Source organism: Syngnathus typhle, linkage group LG13 (genome assembly GCF_033458585.1).
Source record: "Syngnathus typhle isolate RoL2023-S1 ecotype Sweden linkage group LG13, RoL_Styp_1.0, whole genome shotgun sequence".
In the NCBI taxonomy this organism is placed as follows: Eukaryota; Metazoa; Chordata; class Actinopteri; order Syngnathiformes; family Syngnathidae; genus Syngnathus; species Syngnathus typhle.
This window is the reverse complement of record NC_083750.1, coordinates 6124743-6143361: the sequence shown is the minus strand read 5'-3', so window position 1 is coordinate 6143361 and position 18619 is coordinate 6124743. Positions and strand designations below refer to the sequence as shown.

At 39.8% G+C, this 18619-nt stretch overlaps 3 protein-coding genes across 8 annotated transcripts; all 3 read left to right on the top strand.

Moving 5' to 3' along the window:
- The first annotated feature begins 96 nt into the window (after positions 1–96).
- On the top strand, positions 97–1726 carry atpsckmt (fATP synthase c subunit lysine N-methyltransferase). 3 transcript variants are annotated; one of them, XM_061295384.1, is made up of 5 exons: positions 97–533; positions 790–927; positions 1171–1225; positions 1312–1362; positions 1449–1726. In XM_061295384.1, exons 1-5 carry the CDS (start codon positions 267–269, stop codon positions 1496–1498), a joined length of 561 nt encoding a protein of 186 aa, XP_061151368.1. In that variant the 5' UTR covers positions 97–266; the 3' UTR covers positions 1499–1726. The 3 variants fall into 3 exon arrangements, with proteins under 3 accessions (XP_061151368.1, XP_061151367.1, XP_061151366.1); XM_061295383.1 differs by having other exon boundaries at positions 1168–1225; XM_061295382.1 differs by lacking the exon at positions 1171–1225.
- A 339-nt stretch (positions 1727–2065) lies between these two features.
- Positions 2066–11703, top strand: LOC133165591 (E3 ubiquitin-protein ligase MARCHF6-like). 4 transcript variants are annotated; one of them, XM_061295380.1, is made up of 26 exons: positions 2066–2287; positions 3103–3202; positions 3515–3588; positions 3716–3859; positions 3951–4023; positions 4153–4333; positions 4499–4706; positions 5620–5678; positions 5816–5848; positions 6204–6255; positions 6655–6713; positions 6804–6884; positions 7007–7075; positions 7167–7241; positions 7557–7691; positions 7769–7888; positions 7971–8071; positions 8194–8331; positions 8507–8699; positions 8787–8856; positions 8942–9123; positions 9218–9352; positions 9602–9691; positions 9850–9982; positions 10119–10254; positions 10336–11703. In XM_061295380.1, exons 1-26 carry the CDS (start codon positions 2269–2271, stop codon positions 10418–10420), a joined length of 2745 nt encoding a protein of 914 aa, XP_061151364.1. In that variant the 5' UTR covers positions 2066–2268; the 3' UTR covers positions 10421–11703. The 4 variants fall into 4 exon arrangements, with proteins under 4 accessions (XP_061151364.1, XP_061151362.1, XP_061151363.1 ...); XM_061295378.1 differs by having other exon boundaries at positions 5617–5678; XM_061295379.1 differs by having other exon boundaries at positions 2067–2287; positions 3106–3202; positions 5617–5678.
- Positions 11704–13032: 1329 nt separating this feature from the next.
- Positions 13033–17824, top strand: ankrd33bb (ankyrin repeat domain 33Bb). Its single transcript, XM_061295942.1, has 5 exons — positions 13033–13491; positions 14411–14540; positions 15436–15576; positions 15678–15841; positions 16728–17824. Exons 1-5 carry the CDS (start codon positions 13033–13035, stop codon positions 17373–17375), a joined length of 1542 nt encoding a protein of 513 aa, XP_061151926.1. The 3' UTR covers positions 17376–17824.
- The last annotated feature ends 795 nt before the right edge of the window (positions 17825–18619 follow it).

Genomic DNA, 18619 nt, shown 5'->3' with positions numbered 1-18619 from the left:
AACTTAATAAATAAATTAATATCTACATATTTATGTGCTCCTGGATTTATTTATTTTTTGACAATGCGAATTAGGACGGAACTTTCGGCAGGGAAGACTAACCAAGCCGGACCTATTATAGCGCTGCAAAGGTCAAAATGCAGCTAATAATTTAAAATGTTTGCTTTCCATAATAAGGGTTGTACTTTTGTATCTTTTAACCGTGGGTCAGACTATTTTATTCATTGCGTTTCGAGTTGTTATCATGCTTTGGTCGAAAGCCCATCATGTCTGAAGAGGAACTTTTTACGGAATCAGCAGGCCAATCAATCGAAAGTAAAAGCCGAAGTCGGCTGGGTCTCATTGTGACGGGTTTGGTCGGAGGCTCGCTTGTTGCCCTTTATGCTGGGGCTGCACCGTTTGTGGCCCCTGCGTTGAGAAAGATCTGTCTCCCGTTTGTCCCCGCGACCACTACACAGGTGGAGAATGTCCTCAATGCACTGCGAACCAGGTCTGGGACCCTGGTGGACATTGGAAGTGGAGATGGGAGAATAGTAAGTACAGTATTGTTTAAATCCCATTTATGGGTGGTAGGGGAAAAAGTATGAACTGCACCAATGTACGTTTTTAATTAAATATTTCATGGCGTATTTATTAATTTAATTCTGTCCCTTTCGGTCCTGCAGAATCAATGCCCTGATCAATTAATAATGGTTGCACAAAAACACTTAATGAATCCCCAAACAATGAGAAAATGCTGCAGCAGTTGCATGTACAGTACTTGGTATATTGTATACGCCTTTTGCATAGGTGATAGCCGCAGCAAAGCGTGGATTTCTGGCATCAGGTTTTGAGTTGAACCCCTGGCTGGTGTGGTATTCCCGCTACAAAGCCTGGAGACATGGAGTCCATCGTTCCACTTCCTTCCACATCTCAGACTTATGGAAGGTTAGTGGTGACATCCTATCAGAGCTTGTCTGCCATGGAAGAGCTTGTTTTAAATTTAAACTACTTGTTTTTTGTAAAACTGGAGCTTAAAATTGCAAAAACAATCACGACTACTGTGCTAAATGGATGATAGATGACTGATCTTCATCTTGATGAATTGCATGACGTTTTCAACAATATGTGCAAGTCACACCGCTGTAAACCGGCTGCTCTGATTAATATAATGCCATATGTATCCAGCAGATTGAAATAGATTGCCACATGAAAACAGTTGGCCTGAAATCTTCAATCCGAATTGGTATTTCAATTGTGATATGAGAAGAAATCATCACAAATGATTATGTCCGGTATGGTCATAATGGTTTCTTATTTGTTCTTTTCTAGGTCAGCTTTGCACAGTACTCCAATGTTGTTATTTTTGGTGTCCCTCAAATGGTATGTTCTGGCACCAGTACAAAATGAGCATGACATTTGCTTGACAAAGTTTTACTAGTTTCACTCTAATGTGATCACGTTTGCAGATGGACAAATTGGAGCTGAAGCTGCAAAGCGAGTTACCAAGCTCTGCTAAGGTGGTCGCCTGCCGATTCCCCTTTCCCAATTGGGTTCCAGAACACAGCGCGGGAGAGGGTGTTGACACAGTGTGGGTGTACAACGCCAAATCATTTCAATCACTCCCACACCATCGCGTGACAAAGAAGACAGCATCAGACAACTGGGACATTGCTGAATCACATACGTAAACAAAGATGCTGTGAGCTGGCCAACTACCATTAAATTATTGCCATATGCTGTTTTATTGAGATCAGTCATTATTTCAATAAGACTCTTCCCTGGAGTTGAAGTAATGTATCTGGAAATGAAAAAAGTGTTCAACTTTAAACATACTGCTGCATGGGTCCTTGAAATTCATGATAAATGAATAATGTGAGTACTTGATGTTATCCATTTTTCCATCTAGTCGTGTCTTCAATTACCTTAACATACATGATTGTGTAAGAAAAAAAAAAGCCCTGAATTGTCCTATTCGAGAAGACAAAGAGTTTATAAATCAAAGGAAGGCTCGTTGGTATTTCTTAATTCGTCTTATTCTTGAGGACTTGAAGCTGACTATCGCTTGGCAAACAGCACTTTTGTGCCATCTAGTGTCTACAAAGCGGCATAGTCAAGTTGCATGAAGTGCATCCTCGCCACTGGTTGATGAAGTAAAAATGCTGTCTGATGTCAGATCTAAAGCTTGCGTCACCCCGAGACAAAATGCGCACCAACTAGTGTCAAATGATAGCCGTTAAATAGTAAGTCGCTGAGAGACAGACTGAAGCTGTGGAACAAGTGGTCAAGATGGACACCGCCGAGGAAGGTAGCTGTAAAAAAAAAAAAAAAAAACCCCAAGCGCTGTGATAAGTTAAATAACTGCAAACCAATATCATTGTTGATATTCTGATGACCCCTTAAGTTAATACTAACACAATGTCACTAGCTGATTCAACCTCCCGCCCCCAACTTTCTTTTCTCCCCCAAAAAGTAAATATTACCAGTTAGCGTTAGCCAGCTAAATAGCATTAGCTTGCCCCGACTGCTGGTTGCCCGCTAGTTAAATTAGAATATCGAGTCAACTCTGCAGGATCTGCTATATGTAACAAACAAAACAATGACAGCAACATGACATTAAAACACAGCGCTAGCTTTCTATGTACATTGATTATTTAAGACAATGCCTTCTTCATATAACGTTACGACCATAAAAAAAAGGTAACATGAGATATTGCTTAGGCTGCATTACATGCCCCGATATTTATTTTATATTTATGATTATTTGGAGTTATAGTCACTTAAGACGACAAAACATTGCTTAAATAACTGTTACTGGGATGTTGACAAGCATTTTCAGTGAAACTACAAAGTTGATACATTGTTATTACTGTTAAAAGTGAAAAAACATCCTCTGAATATTTTGTCAGTAAGCAGTAAGTGCGTTTTGCACATAACCTTTATCTTAAATCCCATCACGCTATGCAAATCTTTTTAATGTTCCCGTTGGTTTAAATTGCATTTATTAGTCACCCTGTGTGTATATGTCACGTAGTAAAATGCTCTGGTCCACTATCAACAGCTCTTCTGTCAAATGCATACTGAATGAATGCAGTGTTTTTGTCATGTGTGTGTTGTAAAAAGCAGATATATGTCGAGTATGTCGGTCAGAGGGAACTCATGACAAACCACTCTATCATCCCTGTGTCTGCACTGGCAGCATCAAGTTTATCCATCAGGAATGGTATGCCTCAAGTGTTTTCTATCTCATAAAACTTTAAGTGTGAGGTTGAAGAAAGGTTCATGAGTCCAGAGTCATATTAATGAAGTTCTGGGAGATTTACAGTGTGTTCGAATGCAGTGTTACTGATAAAAAGGATGTAATTGTGCAGTCCTGGTGTAAAGCATCATATCACAAAGTAATGTGAAATGTTATTGTTTATTTATAAATCTTTTTTTTTATTTTCTTTACAATGATAGAGTAAAACTGGTTTATATCGATGCACAATCAATGGGGCGGGTTACAATATATTTAATATTTGTGGCTTTCTTCTAGCTTGCTGCAGTGGCTGAAACACAGCAGGAAGGAATACTGTGAATTATGCAAACATAGGTTTGCATTTACTCCAAGTAAGTAATATAAAGTAATTTCACTCATTTAATAATATAACTGTATGCACTAGTAACTTATACGTAATAAGATCATGTTCAGATGGTCTACCTTCTTCCTTTTTCAAACTTTTCCTGTTTTTTTCAGTCTACTCTCCAGACATGCCTTCTCACCTGCCTGTCGAAGACATATTTGCGGGATTGATCACCAGCATTGGAACCGCCATCAGATACTGGTTTCACTACACACTTGTGGCATTCGCCTGGCTTGGCGTTGTCCCTCTCACAGCATGTAAGTCATTGCAGGAAACAGTTTTAGTTTAAAAATAAACACTAAAAATGCTTCATATTTGGGGTTCTTGAAATTTTTTGTTTTGCAACAGGTCGTATTTACAAGTGTTTGTTTGCTGGCTCCGTGAGCTCTCTTCTTACCCTGCCACTAGATATGCTCTCAACGTAAGTTCAGATTCCTTCATCAGCAATTGGATTTGAACATGGCATGCTCAACTGCATGTAATTTTCATTCTTCTATCAATAGCAAGCTTTACTTTAAATTTCTGTAACGCAGGTTCCTTCTTTTCACAGGCAAAACCTGCTTGCAGATTGCCTACAGGGTTGTTTTGTGGTCACTTGCACTCTGTGCGCCTTTATCAGCCTGGTGTGGCTCCGAGAACAAATTGTCCATGGTGGTGCCCCTCAGTGGTTGGACCAGAATCCACCACCTTTGGTTCCTAACCACCCAAATGGCCCAGTACCAGCTAATGAGGTAAATTTAACTCAGACTATGATCAACTTTTAAATTAAACATGGCACCCATAATTAATTTATCTTGAGGGACATTCCAAAATAACTGCGATATAGAATTGTGTAGGCTGTGTAGTATGTTAATGCTCATCCTAATTCATTTAATTCTAATCTAATTCATTTGCAGCATCCTGATGATATAGCTGCTGCTGTCAACATCGAGGGAGCCAGGAACCCTGACGGTCCACATCGTCCTAACCTGCACGATGATCTGGCTGCACTTAATCATATGGACGATGATGATGACGACGATGATGATGACGACGATGAAGATGACGATGATGAGGAAGATGAGGAAGACAGAGAAGAGGATGCTGCCAATGCCAATAATGGAGGTCAAGATTAATTAAAAAGAAACAGGTTATGACTTAAAGGGCTCTATTTTTGCGACCGGCGCAGCGGGCCGCTTAAATCTGCGTGGAGGCATTTTAGGTAATTTTGTAGATGACACACATACAGGATACTAAACCATTCCCAGTTCAATTACAGTTACAGCATTGCGTCCGAGGGTCCAAACGTAGTAGTCAATTTTTTTTTTTTTAAGCCAGTGACGAGCAGCGGGCGACAAGCGTTTGCTCTGTTTCACAAGTCCAAACATGGGCATTGTTCACAAGCCCTTTACGAGGCTTTTTCTCTCGAGGTCAAATAACTAAAACTCTATGTTTCACTAAATTACCTGTTTATTATTCTTTATGAGGGGACAATTAGGGATCATATTTAAGCAGTGTATTGGGACTTGATTAATTACTATGCTTATAATAAAAGTAACGCACTCGGGCGGAATGTAGTCGTCTATTCAATGCTATGTTCTATTTTGATTATAAAGGCGCTTTGATTTTTTTTGTAACATACCTGTTACAAAAAGTTTGGACAGGTGTGGTACTGGTTTGTGCATATCTGATATTGTTCACCATGGTCTAAGGAATGCGCAAGGAATTTGTGTGAATTCTCAAATGCATGGAAAATTAGAGGGAACGTTGCACGTACCTCAAATGTCTCGAAAAGTCTCTATAGATTTTTAAGTTACAACAAATTGATCTTGGCCAGAAAACCTCTGCAGTATATGATTGAAGAAGAAGCCAGTAACATCCTATCACTGTAAACTTCAGAACAGACCTTCACCTTTTATTTATCGCCTGCATTTAATTTTATTCAGACATAGTATGTCAAGCTTTTATTTATTTGGCTGTTAACGTGTGAGTGTTTTCTTTCCACTGTTTGAGATGTTATTGTTCCCTCCCGCAGAAGACTTAAACTGGAATCCACTGGTGTGGGACCGCGCAGCAGAGGAGCTGACATGGGAAAGGGTGTGAATCTTTTTCATATTTTTTCTACTAAGTCCTGTGGTGTTTTTGGCATGTGGCACCAAAGAAATTAAGTGACCATTTTTAACAAATTTCAGAAGCTATGAAGTAGTAATCTTTTTTTTTTTGCTACTCTTCAGATGCTTGGCCTGGATGGCTCCCTTGTATTCTTGGTAAGATTGCACACTTTGGGTCACGTTGACAGATAAGCGAACATGTTTATAATATGTGCTTGTGTAGAGTTTGGAAATATGATACAAAGCACTTATATAGTTATTGATTACATGACGCTAAAAAATAGGAAGAGACTTGTCGCATTGTATTGAAGGCATATTGTGGGTGCCAACGCCTACACAATCGTTTTAGGCTGATAAAGACATTACCATTAAGCGTCACTCAATACTTTTACACCAGAGTTTACAACATCGCTGCAACAGAATTTGTCGCAATAGGGCTTAATAATCTCTATTATAATCATATCTTTAGCAAGAAATATTTGAAGTGACCTTTGTTGGATGTCTATTCAAGGAACATGTCTTCTGGGTTGTATCGCTCAACGCTCTCTTCATACTGCTCTTTGGTAAGTGACCTGCAACGTTGCCTCAAGTTTATTGTTTTTGTTGTTCAGTGATGTCATCATGTTCAAATATTGGCAGGCTGGCCATGACTAGTACAGCTTTAGATGTCCCCTAATGACCCCTCTTTTTTTCCTCCTTGTCGAGATACTGTAAATAGGGAAATAGCTATTTTTTATTACTATGAGGGAAATTAAATACGGTAAGTGTTATGGTTCAGTTGAGGATACTTGTATAAAACTTTACTGGCTTGTAATGCTGTCAGCTCAGCTTTTGGGACAATGCTATGAATCACAGTAACATTAAAGGCTTTTTTTTTGCTTCCTATTACAATTTCCTATTACAAATGTATGTATGGACAATTGTGTACAATTAGTCCTAACATAAGATTTCTATATTCGTAGCATTTTTCCCTTATCACATTGGCCGTTTCTCAGTGGTAGGACTTGGCTTCGAGAAACAGGCAAGTGCACAACCACCATCTGTTTGTTAGTAATGGCATCCACTAATTGTATTTTGTATGGATTTATTTATATGAATTTTCTGGTGGCAGATTCTAGCTTCACACTTTGAAGGTCTCCTCACCACCGTAGTGGGTTATATCCTCCTGGCTGGAGCGCTTGTCATCTTCCATGTATCCTTTACTACAGTTATCTACCATCATATTTTATCAGTGAACATTTTGCATACTGGAGTTTAGTTTAGACTGTTTGTGTCATTTTTTTTTTTTATCCGTCCTTAACTCGGCCCTTTCAGGCGCTGACTTCATTAGTGAAACTTCAACGCTCCAAGCGTCTTCTGGGACTCTGCTACGTTGTTGTCAAGGTAAACTGGAGAAGCTTTAATATGCAGACTAATCTACAGTACTTTGATGATATTACTTGACTTTGTTACCCAGCTCAGCTCCATTTTCTAGGTATCTTTGCTGGTTGTCATGGAAATAGGCTTGTTCCCACTCATTTGTGGCTGGTGGCTAGACCTTTGTTCGCTGGTAAGACTTACAGTATACCGACGATACAGTGAGGCATGCACAAGTCCTTCATTATTTTCATTTGAGATTATTTCCACTTGAGAGCTGCTGCATTTAAATGTTTACTCACTCAGCTCATTAATTCGTACCGCATCTGCAGATTTATTTGCTGTCAGTCGGAGATGTTCCCATATTTAATGCCACTTTTTTTATCTTGCTCCTAAAGCAGAATCTAGTAGTTAGACAAGTGGAGGCTCAGTGTTACGACTTAACATACAGCATCCACCAGCAATGATTTTCTCTTTTTTTTTTTTTTATTATCTTTGCTCATTGCAGGAGATGTTTGATGCAACCTTCAAAGACAGGGAGCAGAGTTTCGACTCAGCGCCCGGCACAACCATGTTTCTCCACTGGCTAGTCGGCATGGTCTATGTTTTTTACTTCGCTTCTTTCATCTTGCTGCTCAGGGAAGTACGTGGACAATTTGTACTACTCACGCTGATGTTCTTTAAGAGTTATCAACATTCGTATCCCGTTCCTGTTTGGAGGTTCTACGACCTGGTGTGCTTTGGTTCTTGAGGAACCTGAATGATCCAGACTTCAACCCAGTTCAAGAAATGATCCACCTTCCCATTTACAGACACCTTAGAAGATTCTTACTCTCTGTGGTTTGTCAACTCTCTCTTTCAAATCAATGATTTCTTGAAATCTAATAAGTGTCAAGTCATTTTTGTACTGTGTGATTTATAGGTGGTGTTTGGTTCCATAGTTCTTCTGATGCTTTGGCTTCCTATTAAGATGATTCAGTTCTTCTTCCCCACCATCCTGCCCTACAATGTTATGCTTTACAGGTACACAGAACTAACATAATTAATTTAGGTTTTGTGCATTCATTAAGAAATAAGACGTATCTTGACATACATTGTTTTAAAAATAGTATTTTTTACCTGTGAATTGACTGTTGCTTTTGCAGTGATGCTCCTGTGAGTGAGCTCTCATTAGAGCTGCTGTTGCTCCAAGTTGTCCTTCCCGCATTGTTGGAGCAGGGTCACACTCGCCAGTGGCTCAAAGGACTTGTCCATGCCTGGACATTCACTGTTGGCTACGTACTGTAGGTTGCAGGCACATACATTCTCATCAGCAATCTTAATCAACAGCAGAATGTACCACTGACAAATGCTAATATTGTCAAAAGTCATAATTACAATTATGCAATTAGGCAATAATGGCTCGGTCACAAATGAAGTGCTGTGATTTGCTGATACCTGATTATGCACATTTTCCAGGGACCTCCACTCCTATTTGCTGGGGGATCAGGAAGACGGTGACAATCAACCCGACATCCCTCCTGGCCGCGATAACAACGACCAAATCCCCGACCTCGGTGAGGGGCTTCATGCTGCCCATCAGGCCTTCTTGCAGCTGGACGGCCCAATCGGCTTCCAGCCGTACCACCAGCCACACAACTTCCTCATTAAGGTGACACACCATAAGGGAGTTCGTGATCTCAAATGATTCTGTTGAAGTGGGTCTCCAGTATTAACCTCTGAAGTTTCTGCTTGTCAGATAATTCTGCTGGTTGTTTTCATGTGTGTCACACTACTGCTGGCTAGTCTCTTCTGCCTCACGCTACCTGGTAAGTTTAAGGCTTGATTTACAAAATATATATTTTTTTGGAGGAGATATTAGTTGATGAATTTCTTATCTGCTTCCATTTCAAGTGTTGGTGGGTCGCTGGCTAATGTCGTTTTGGATGGGGAGTGCCATGGTTCACGAGCTGTACACGGCAGCCGGTGGCCTCTATGTCTGCTGGTTGTCCATCCGAGGTGCCACCTTGTTGCTATCCTGGATCCCGCAGGGATGGACTGCCATCATGCTTAAAGCCCGTGAGTGGACCCTCATGGTAAGCTCTGGCTAATATAAAACTCTTGCGGATTTTTCTATGTAATTGTTGGATATATTTTAATATCTATGGGTCATTGTGTTCATGATAACAGATTGTGAAGACGTTGGTTGTCGCAGCGCTCTTAGCCGGAGTGATTCCTCTGCTTTTGGGTCTCCTGTTTGAGCAGGTCATTGTGGCTCCAATTAGAGTCCCACTAGACCAGACACCTCTCTTCTACCCTTGGCAGGTACTGTAAGGTCCATAGAGTTGTGTGCACAAGAGCAAATGTTTTAAGGTTAGCAGTAAAATGTATTTACGACAAAAAAATTGGGGTCCATCAACCAAGCCGCATTAGACAGAAATTCGTAGAGAATCAAAGCACGTAAAATCAAGGCTTAGCTGTATTGGGTATACTACTTAAAACAGTTCTTTACAATGCTGGCTAACCAGCACACATCCCTCCCTGTTGAATTGCTGTTGTGTTTTTATTTTGCAGGATTGGGCCCTGGGTGTCCTCCATTCTAAAATCATTGCTGCTGTCACACTGATGGGCCCTCAGTGGTGGCTCAAGACTGTGATTGAGCAGGTCAGCCACAGATAACTCAGTCTAAAAAGCAAATGATAACATCTCTTTCAAATGTCAACCTTTCAAATATCACTAAATGTGCATGGACGATTGATTCCAAACATCATCCAGCTTTCTTTAAATCTAAACCAAACCCAAATGCACATACTGTGTTGCAGGTGTATGCTAACGGTATCAGAAACATTGACCTTCACTTCATTGTGAGGAGACTAGCTGTCCCGGTTGTCTGCATTCTGCTGCTGGCTCTATGTGTCCCCTACATAATCTCGAAAGGCATAACACCTCTGCTGGGTGAGTAATGCTCCAGGTTTGTGGCTTTTGGCTCAAAGATAGAAAATATACATTCTGGTAATTGAGTTGTGGTATACTCACCTTTCCTCATGATCTCCTCTCGCCTTTTTCTCGTTTTGTCCTCTACCACAAACAGTTGTGCAGCCAGAGATGCTGATACTTGCAGAGAGGAGGATTTATCCATTTCTACTCATGGTGGTGTCATTGTTGGTGATTCTGTCCTTCCAAATAGAGCAGTTCAAACATCTGTACGAGCACATCAAGAACGACAAGTTAGTAAACCAATCAATCCAAACAAATGGTACAACAAACAGTCAATGAGTTAAGATTGATGGTTCCGCCCCCTTTTTCAGGTACCTGGTCGGACAGCGACTTGTGAACTATGAAGGCAAATCTGGAACAACAAATTCATCTGCCTCTTACAGCAACTCTTCATAGACCTGACACTTGTGTTGGATCAGTACCTCACTGCTGCCACTAACATTAGTAACTGTGGTAAAACTCTCTGCTTGGTGCAGCTTTCAAAAATCCTTCTGCCAAAGTAAGGCGAGATTTAGGTCTAAATTGTTGCTTGGCTACAAAAACTCATAACCATAGAAGAGTGCCAAAGTTGTCGACTGCCCATTGTCTAGTTTGTTTTTTCGTTTTGCTTTGTTTACATGCAAGGAGTTGTCAATCTTTTAAGAGACAAATCCCAACTCCCTTTAGCTATTAGACAGTTGTGCTTTGTATGTTTTTTTTAATGCTCAAGTTGTGCTTCCTTTTTTTCTGAAACTGGTCAGACTGTTTGACATTTCAACTATGTGGGGGAGGGAAGGAGAGACAGACATAATTTCAATAACAGAAACATTAGCAGAAAAAAGGTCATAGTTTAAAAGACGGCCCACAGACAGGAAACATTTTTAAATGAGGGATGTTTTAATTCATTTTATCTTGACACTGGTTATTTTTTTATTCTTCTGGTTATTTTTTATTAATTACTTTCTTTAGAAAATGTGCTGCTATGACGTGTGTTCTGGCTGAATATTTGTCCCAAAAATATTATCACTTTCCATTGACCCATTCTCTGGGGAAGTGCTCATTTAACCCCTTAACTCAATAACTTTTTTGTGTTTATCTAATCATTCTGTTTAATGTTCACAAATTTTCAATATTTGTAATTTTTAGTATTTTATATGCAGTCTTTGCACATGCATGTAAACCAGCTTCAGGGTGTTCTTACAATGGCAAGAATGACTCCACTCTCGTGTACCATTTACACTGGAAAGGAAAAAAAAAAAAGTGCTGACTCGCATATATTCTTGTCAAGCTGAGCCGCACAGTTGTATTTTATTAAACATGAATGTAGTATTGCAATGTTAGATGAGCTTAACATTAATTTAATATTGTCAGTCCCAACTTCAATTTGAATGTTTTGGTTATCAGCTGCTATTGTGTGTTTGCGTGTGTGTTTTTAAGTCAGGATTTTACGATGGTCGTGTCTTGTTAACATTACGTTTTGTCATGCTTGTGGCATTTCTTTTTTATGTGTAGCTTTCCTTTTTCTGAAATATATAACTGTACTGCCGATGTTAATAAGTGCCCTTTTAGTATGGCCTTGATCTAGGTCTTAATTTTTTATTTTGGTATAAAAAAAATAAAATAAAAAAATAACGCAGTGTCATGGCAACGGAAGGAAAATTCTAAGTGGATACAAAATAAACAGTATTGTGTTGATTACAGTTTCTTTTCAGTTTTTCAGTGGCCTGAACAAATAGATTCGTGTAAGAAAAAAAAGGCAGTAAAACAATACTAGCCTGTTTTTTCAGAACAAGACTAAGACGTCGATATGGAAAAATGTCTGCCCCACAATTGGCTGTCAACTAATCAAGCGCGTACACTGCCTCTTGCTAAAAATCATCGTATGCTCCTTCCACTGGATAAAATACAACCCTCATGAGAAAAGCAAGTCTAGAAAAAAAGATGAATATTCATTTCATCATCAGCAACAGTTTGAAAAGACTAAACCAACACTGTCAATAAAAATAAAGACAATTACTTAAAATGACTGGTGTCTTGTCTGCGCCAAAGCCTATTCCAGAAAACAGGCTGTGCTATTTATGCCAAATCCAATTACATTTGGCCCTTTCAGTACGCAAAGCCATTAACAGATAATGAGAATATTAACCTTTAAACAAGATATTTATAAACCATAATTTCCCCCAACTTTGCACCCGAATCTCTGCGGAGAATATTGCTTGCGATTTCTTATGATAAAATTTATGTCTTAAATACATTTTGGGATACCATACGTTTTTGTGACCATGATGAAATGGAACCAAGAAACAATGATACAGCAAATAGGAAAAAAAATATTATACCAGGAGAAGTTAACGCCCATGAAGAAGAGCGTTCACCTTCCAGCGACTGTTCCCAACATTCAAATTAAATCACGTGGGTGACAAATCCAAGGGCAGCAGAATTTCAGGGAAGAGGCAGTACTTGTATACTGTTACTTTAAATTGAAGTGTTGAAATAATTATTGTCAAATACAGCGTCACTCATCTTAGATGGCAGAATGTGACATTTCATCTAGTGCCCCGACCGACTGAATCGGTGAAGGGTTAAGGGGGTGAGAGAGCAACTAAAGGGATTATTGTGCGTCAGTTAGAGAGGAAAGCCACTGCTTGACTGTTCTCAAAATAAATCCGGTGTTTCACCGCAAGTGTTTCTCTGTACAAACAGACAGCATCATGTTTTCTTCTCGACAAGACTGGGAATGTACGTGGGTGCTAGCTGATGCTGTGACAGAACAATGGACAGCAGTCTTTAGGAATTAATGGGAGATGGGGAATTTTTAACTCTGCAACCACTTTTTGCAAGCATTGATTCAAAGGATAGTGCAAGTGTAGTGTCCTCACATCATGACATCTAGGCACTGAAATGTACTTCAGAGAATATTTTGGACCCGACTGTGTGAGTACCAAAGAACCTAAACTGTAGGTCATCGTAGAAATGTCCTGGTATCCTGCTGTAATCCTAACAAGTGAGTGGGGGGAGGGAGGGATTAAATGGTTTTAATAACAGAGAAAGAAGGTGAAGCTGGAAAACTTCAGGAGAATGGAGTTGCCAGACTGGGCAAAATTGCTATGGACACACCTGTCATGTCCTTCAATGAGGTCGACAAGGACAGCGAAGATATTGAGGAATCGGAACAACATGAAGAATCTGAAGATGATTACACTCGAAATTACTGGGAGGATGAGGATGATATCTACCAGGAGTTTGAGGAACTGGATTTTGAGGCTCTCTCAGATAACTTTGACACAAGGAGCATTGCGTCTGACGATTCTTTCTACCCGCTTGACACTTCAGTGGGATCTGACGGTCAACGCGCATCGTGTCGCGGGAGCCCAGAGCCGATATCCTTCTTTAAGGCTTGCTGCAATAACAACACCATCATCGTCAAAATCATGATCAGACAAGGACTGACTGAGGAGGAAGTACACGAGACAGACCGGAACAGAAGAGTAAGAACGGCCTGAACAAAACATTATTGACAATGTTGTGTTTGTGTACTATAACATTGCAAAATGGAAATACGATGGCTTCCAATTGACACGGGATTCAGAATATTAGGTTAATCCCCCGAGTAACAGATGGGAAGTTCCAGTGTGAAGTGACACATTGAGAAGCAGCTTGGCATTGGCCTCAGCTTTTAACAGGCTTGCTAAATCCTGACATACTAGGTAAAGGATAACATACTGATATTGGTCAGAGACTTTAGGGACTAATAAGAAAACAACGGCTGGGCTATGCACAATATTACTGTATTTTACGGACTATAAGGCTCACCGGACTATAAGGCGCACCTTCAATGAATGGCCCATTTTAAAACTTTGTCCATATATAAGGCGCACCGGACTATAAGGCGCATCATTAATGCAATCACAATATTATAACTTGAAATAGTGAAAACAATAACAATATATCAATAATGTTAATATCACACAATACACAAAATAAACATGTAAAGCTTAGTCAGATAGATCAGTAAACTTTAAAAGTTAAAGTTCCATCCATCCATCCATCATTCTCCATTTGGTCCATATATAAGGCGCACTGTCGGCTTTTGAGAAAATTTGAGGTTTTTAGGTGCGCCTTATAGTCCGGAAAATACGGTGTATTAAAAAAAAAAAAAAATGTAGTGTGTTAATTACTAATTGACACCTCAAAGACCAGATTCTATATTAACAATGTTTTATTATTTTCAACATTTATTTGAGAGCAAATGGACCAGGAACATTCAAATGTTCTGTGCCCAGAAAAGCAAGTGACCATTCAAAGACTTCCACAATTTGTCTTGAAATGAATCACCTCTCTATTACAGATTCAACGTCTGCTACGTTTGTACAAATTGTGAAAACCTAACTCATTTTTGTGTTTCAGTCTGCACTGATTATAGCGTGTTACTATGGTTATGTGGACGTGGTCATCGCCCTAGCCCAGTGTCCTTACATTGATGTCAACTGGCAGGATAATGAGGGTAACACTGCCCTTATTACAGCAGCACAAGCAGGTAAACAGGACACTTTGTAATCAGAAATGCCCCCCTCAAGTACATTTGAAAAAAAAAAAAAAACATTTATTACCTTGTTGCAATTCATACGAGCAATCAGCTCCCCCAATAATAGGTGCAAACGAGCCAGTGTTTTAAAACATTTACACATGTACCTTCATGTGTATTTTTTACCTGGACTAGAAGGTGGAAATTAATTAGGTTTCAGTATTTCCATACTTTAAAAAAAAAAGTCATTCTCAAGGCACTAGCAACGATTTGTCTTATGTAAAGATTATCAATGATTTCGATTGAATGAGTTAATATCAGTTACTCATACTAATTTAACAAGTATTCACAGAATTGAAAAATGACTTCAGGGATGCATGCGTTCAGCATTTCTCAATCCAGGAAGTGCATTCATCTCTGAGATGACTTTTTTCCTTCCTTAACTCATGCATTATTTAAAGAGGAACACTTTACTGCAGGGAATTGAGTCTGAGGCTTTTCAAACGTGCCCGCCTTGAAAAATAAGACATGATCTGCTGTATGGTACTTGCATTTTCAATTATCACATTTACTAAAGCAAAAGATTCCATAAAGATGCAGTCTGCGTAACAGACGTTCGGCCCTGGTCTCTCATCTGCTAACAATGATGAATGACTCACTGGGATGTGGGACTTATTCATTTTCTGCTTCATTAAAACCATTATTGATCCCTATTCATGACAAAACAAAAACTTTCTTTAAAACTCATCACTGATGCTGAAAGGTGTCTACACAGGTTTAGAACTAAACCTTGATTTTCCCTGCTGGCGAGGTTAAAGCAGCAGTACGGTACCGTAATACGAAACAGAATCTCTGACATTGTCACAAGTAAGGCATCAACCAAATGCTACTTATCTGATGGGTACAGGTCACGTGGTCATCTCTCATTACTTGCTGAATTACTTCCCCGGGCTGGACCTTGAGAGGAGGAACTGTCACGGTTTCACAGCTTTAATGAAGGCTGCGATGCAGGGTCGGGCCGACACTTGTAGAGCGCTCATGCTGGCTGGTAAACTCCAAGTACTTCTACAATGTAAAAAAACATGCCTCTTTTTAAGATGCATGCAGAATTAAGGAAAGTAGCATACAAATGGATGATAACATTTCCAGGAGGTGACATGCAAGCCAGAGACAATGGGCGGAAAATGACATCACGGGAGTGGGCTCTCTTCACTGGTCGCTATGAGACGGCTTACCTGATGTATCTGGTCATGATGAAGCCCTGTGCTGAGCAGTTCTGTGACTCCTTCAGCCTGGAGTGGCCCTTGCTGGAGGTGAGTATTATTTTTCATGTTATATCGCCAAATGCAGTATATATGATATTTAAAATTAATGTGGAGCACTTTTCATACATGGAAACATTTTGCTTACAAAGCTGACAGTCAAGACAAGCTTCACAATTCTATAAATTAACCATGAAAAGCCTGGGAGGGGTAATTATTTTGCTGAACAGCATTATTTAAGACAGGGCTGTCAAACTCCTTTTTTTCACGGGCCGCATTGTAGTCAGCTTCTTTCGGAGGGCTGTCAACCCAAATAAATGTATGAGCACCTCATATTATATACAGTATAAGCTACAAAACAAACTGACAAATAACTCGTTTTCAAATCAGACTAGTAAAAACTGGTCAAATATTAAAAAAAAAAGATATTTTTAAAAGTGAAGACAATTTGCAATTGAATCACACGAATTTGATGCACAATTTGTCTTCGCGGGCCACATAAAATGATGTGGTGGGCCGTATTTGGCCCCCGGGCCTTGAGTTTGACACCTGTGATTTAACAGCTGATATAGTGAAAGGTTAGCCAATGGAGGCTTTATACTGGGTTCTAGATTTTTGTGCTGATTGATTTTCCTAGGTTGTCGATGCAATTTCATCAACCGTTGTCACAGTAGCTATAATTTGATTGTTTTTGTACAAAAATAATTACGTTATTCTTAAATATAAAAAGAAAAAATTGAAAACACAATGTCCCAAATTATAACATAATGGAGTTTCAAATAATTAGGCTGTCAAGTGAAAATGGTCATTTGTTGAATTGGCGGCAGCTTCTCATCCAACAAAACCAAGTCATGTTAGCATGACCTACATTTCTTTAATCTCCTTATAAGACAAAAACAAACAAGAGCTTTTTGATGGTACTATTTGTCTTCCTCAGGATCTGGTTGCCAAGGCAGAAGAGCCAAAGTCCTGCTGGAAACGTTCTCTTGACCTTCTGTCCTGCTGCCCTTACAGATTTTACCTTAACAATAAGGTGAACCCTGTGGATGACGGTGTTCTAGAGCACATGGTCCAGATCACTACTGGTCTCAGGAGTCCATTAATTGCTATATCCTGCCGGACAGTGTGTCCAGGAAGCCCGCCGTGCGTTGGAAAACGGCGCTACGCAGTGCAGGAAATTCTCAGGAGGCAAAGGGTGGCCGAGCTAAAGAGCCTTGGCCCGGACAGGTTGAACAATTACAAGAGATTTTTCCAGAACTCACGGGTGCTCCTCATCCCCAAAGCGAGGGATCGGCGAGCCAGCCTCCAGCCTCAACTGCTCGATGACATGGCTGCTGTATCCAAAGGGGCCATAAGGCGGGCGAGTCTACTACCACTTCATTTACTAAGGAGGAGCAGCGTGCGACCGGGCATTGTGATACCAAAGGTGAGGCTCTGCAAGGCCCCAGATCCTACTTTTAAACCAGAAAAGCTCAGACGGAACAACGACTATAATCAGCTTCAAATTCCAAAATGGGATTACAAGATGAAGAGAATAGAGAGAAAGAAGGAGGAGAGACTTTTATTACAGACAAGGCGAAGATGAGAGCGAAGCAAACCAAGTTATGAGATTACATTCTGCAACCAGACTAATGGGGGAGCATTTCACTCACTTGACTTTTGTGCAAGTAGAGACGGTGAAATTCCACTGAAAGACACTATGGGCCCTGTGGAGCAATTGAGCATGGTGTCTGCCTTTGCCCAAATTCTTCGGGAATAAGCTCCAAATTAGGCACCATTCCAAACAGAATTATCAGTATAAAAATCGGATGGATGAATGGACTTTTAAGTTCTATAAACTCAGCTTTCACAGTGGGGGAGAACTTCTTGCAGAAGTGAATATTTCTCTTGTTATTAGTACATTTATTTACTCAATGTATTCACAAAACATTCTCTGCCTCTTTTCCTCCATGATGAATCAGTCCATTAATATTAAACATTTTGAAGTTTCTTCATTGCTGAATGATATTTACTGTTGTCGCAAAACAGGGTAAAGTGTGGGCACAAAATAATAATAATAAAATTGTTATTTCATTTTTTTTACTGGCAGCTGGCAATATTTTTTTAATGCTTCAGTGTCTTGTTTACTTAGGTCATAAACCCCATAAATGCCTGTGATGACGCTCATGCCAACAAACTACTATGATGTCACAACTCTGAGTCATCATTATGGTGTAACAAAGTGTGTATAAATATTTAAAGGAGTGTACACTCCAAAACATCAGCGTAGAAAAAAGGGATGACATGTGTTTCATATCTCTGATTCACTGTACATCATATTATAAAGTAAAATGATATATTATATTGCTACTGTGTACACAAAATAATATACCCATATATCTATATATTGTAAAATACTCAATGTTCCATTTAATTAGGTGTAATGTCCAAAAAGAGCCCAAAGGTGAAAGCAAAGTCCTCTCAAGGAAGGAGTCAACAAGTTCGAGCAACGCAAAAGAATAAAGACTGGACTAAATGGAATGATATTTACGTTGAAATATTGATACGGCGAGAAGAGAAAGATCTTGAGGCACAGTCGGAGCAACTCCAACAGAAGTGGGCAAGTTTGAAAGAGCGTGAATACGAGTTACTCCACGAAATAAGTGAAGTTGAAGAGGAGTTTTTAAGCAGGGAGCCGTTTCTTGCGGATGAAATTGTCGATGAAGCCTCAGCCAAAGCGGATAATGAGGCAGAAGTAGCGTTTCAAAAGGAGGCTCAGATTCAGACCCTGATGACAGAATGTATGGAGCTGAGGGAATTCAAACAGGAGCGCCTGAGTGTGATGCAACA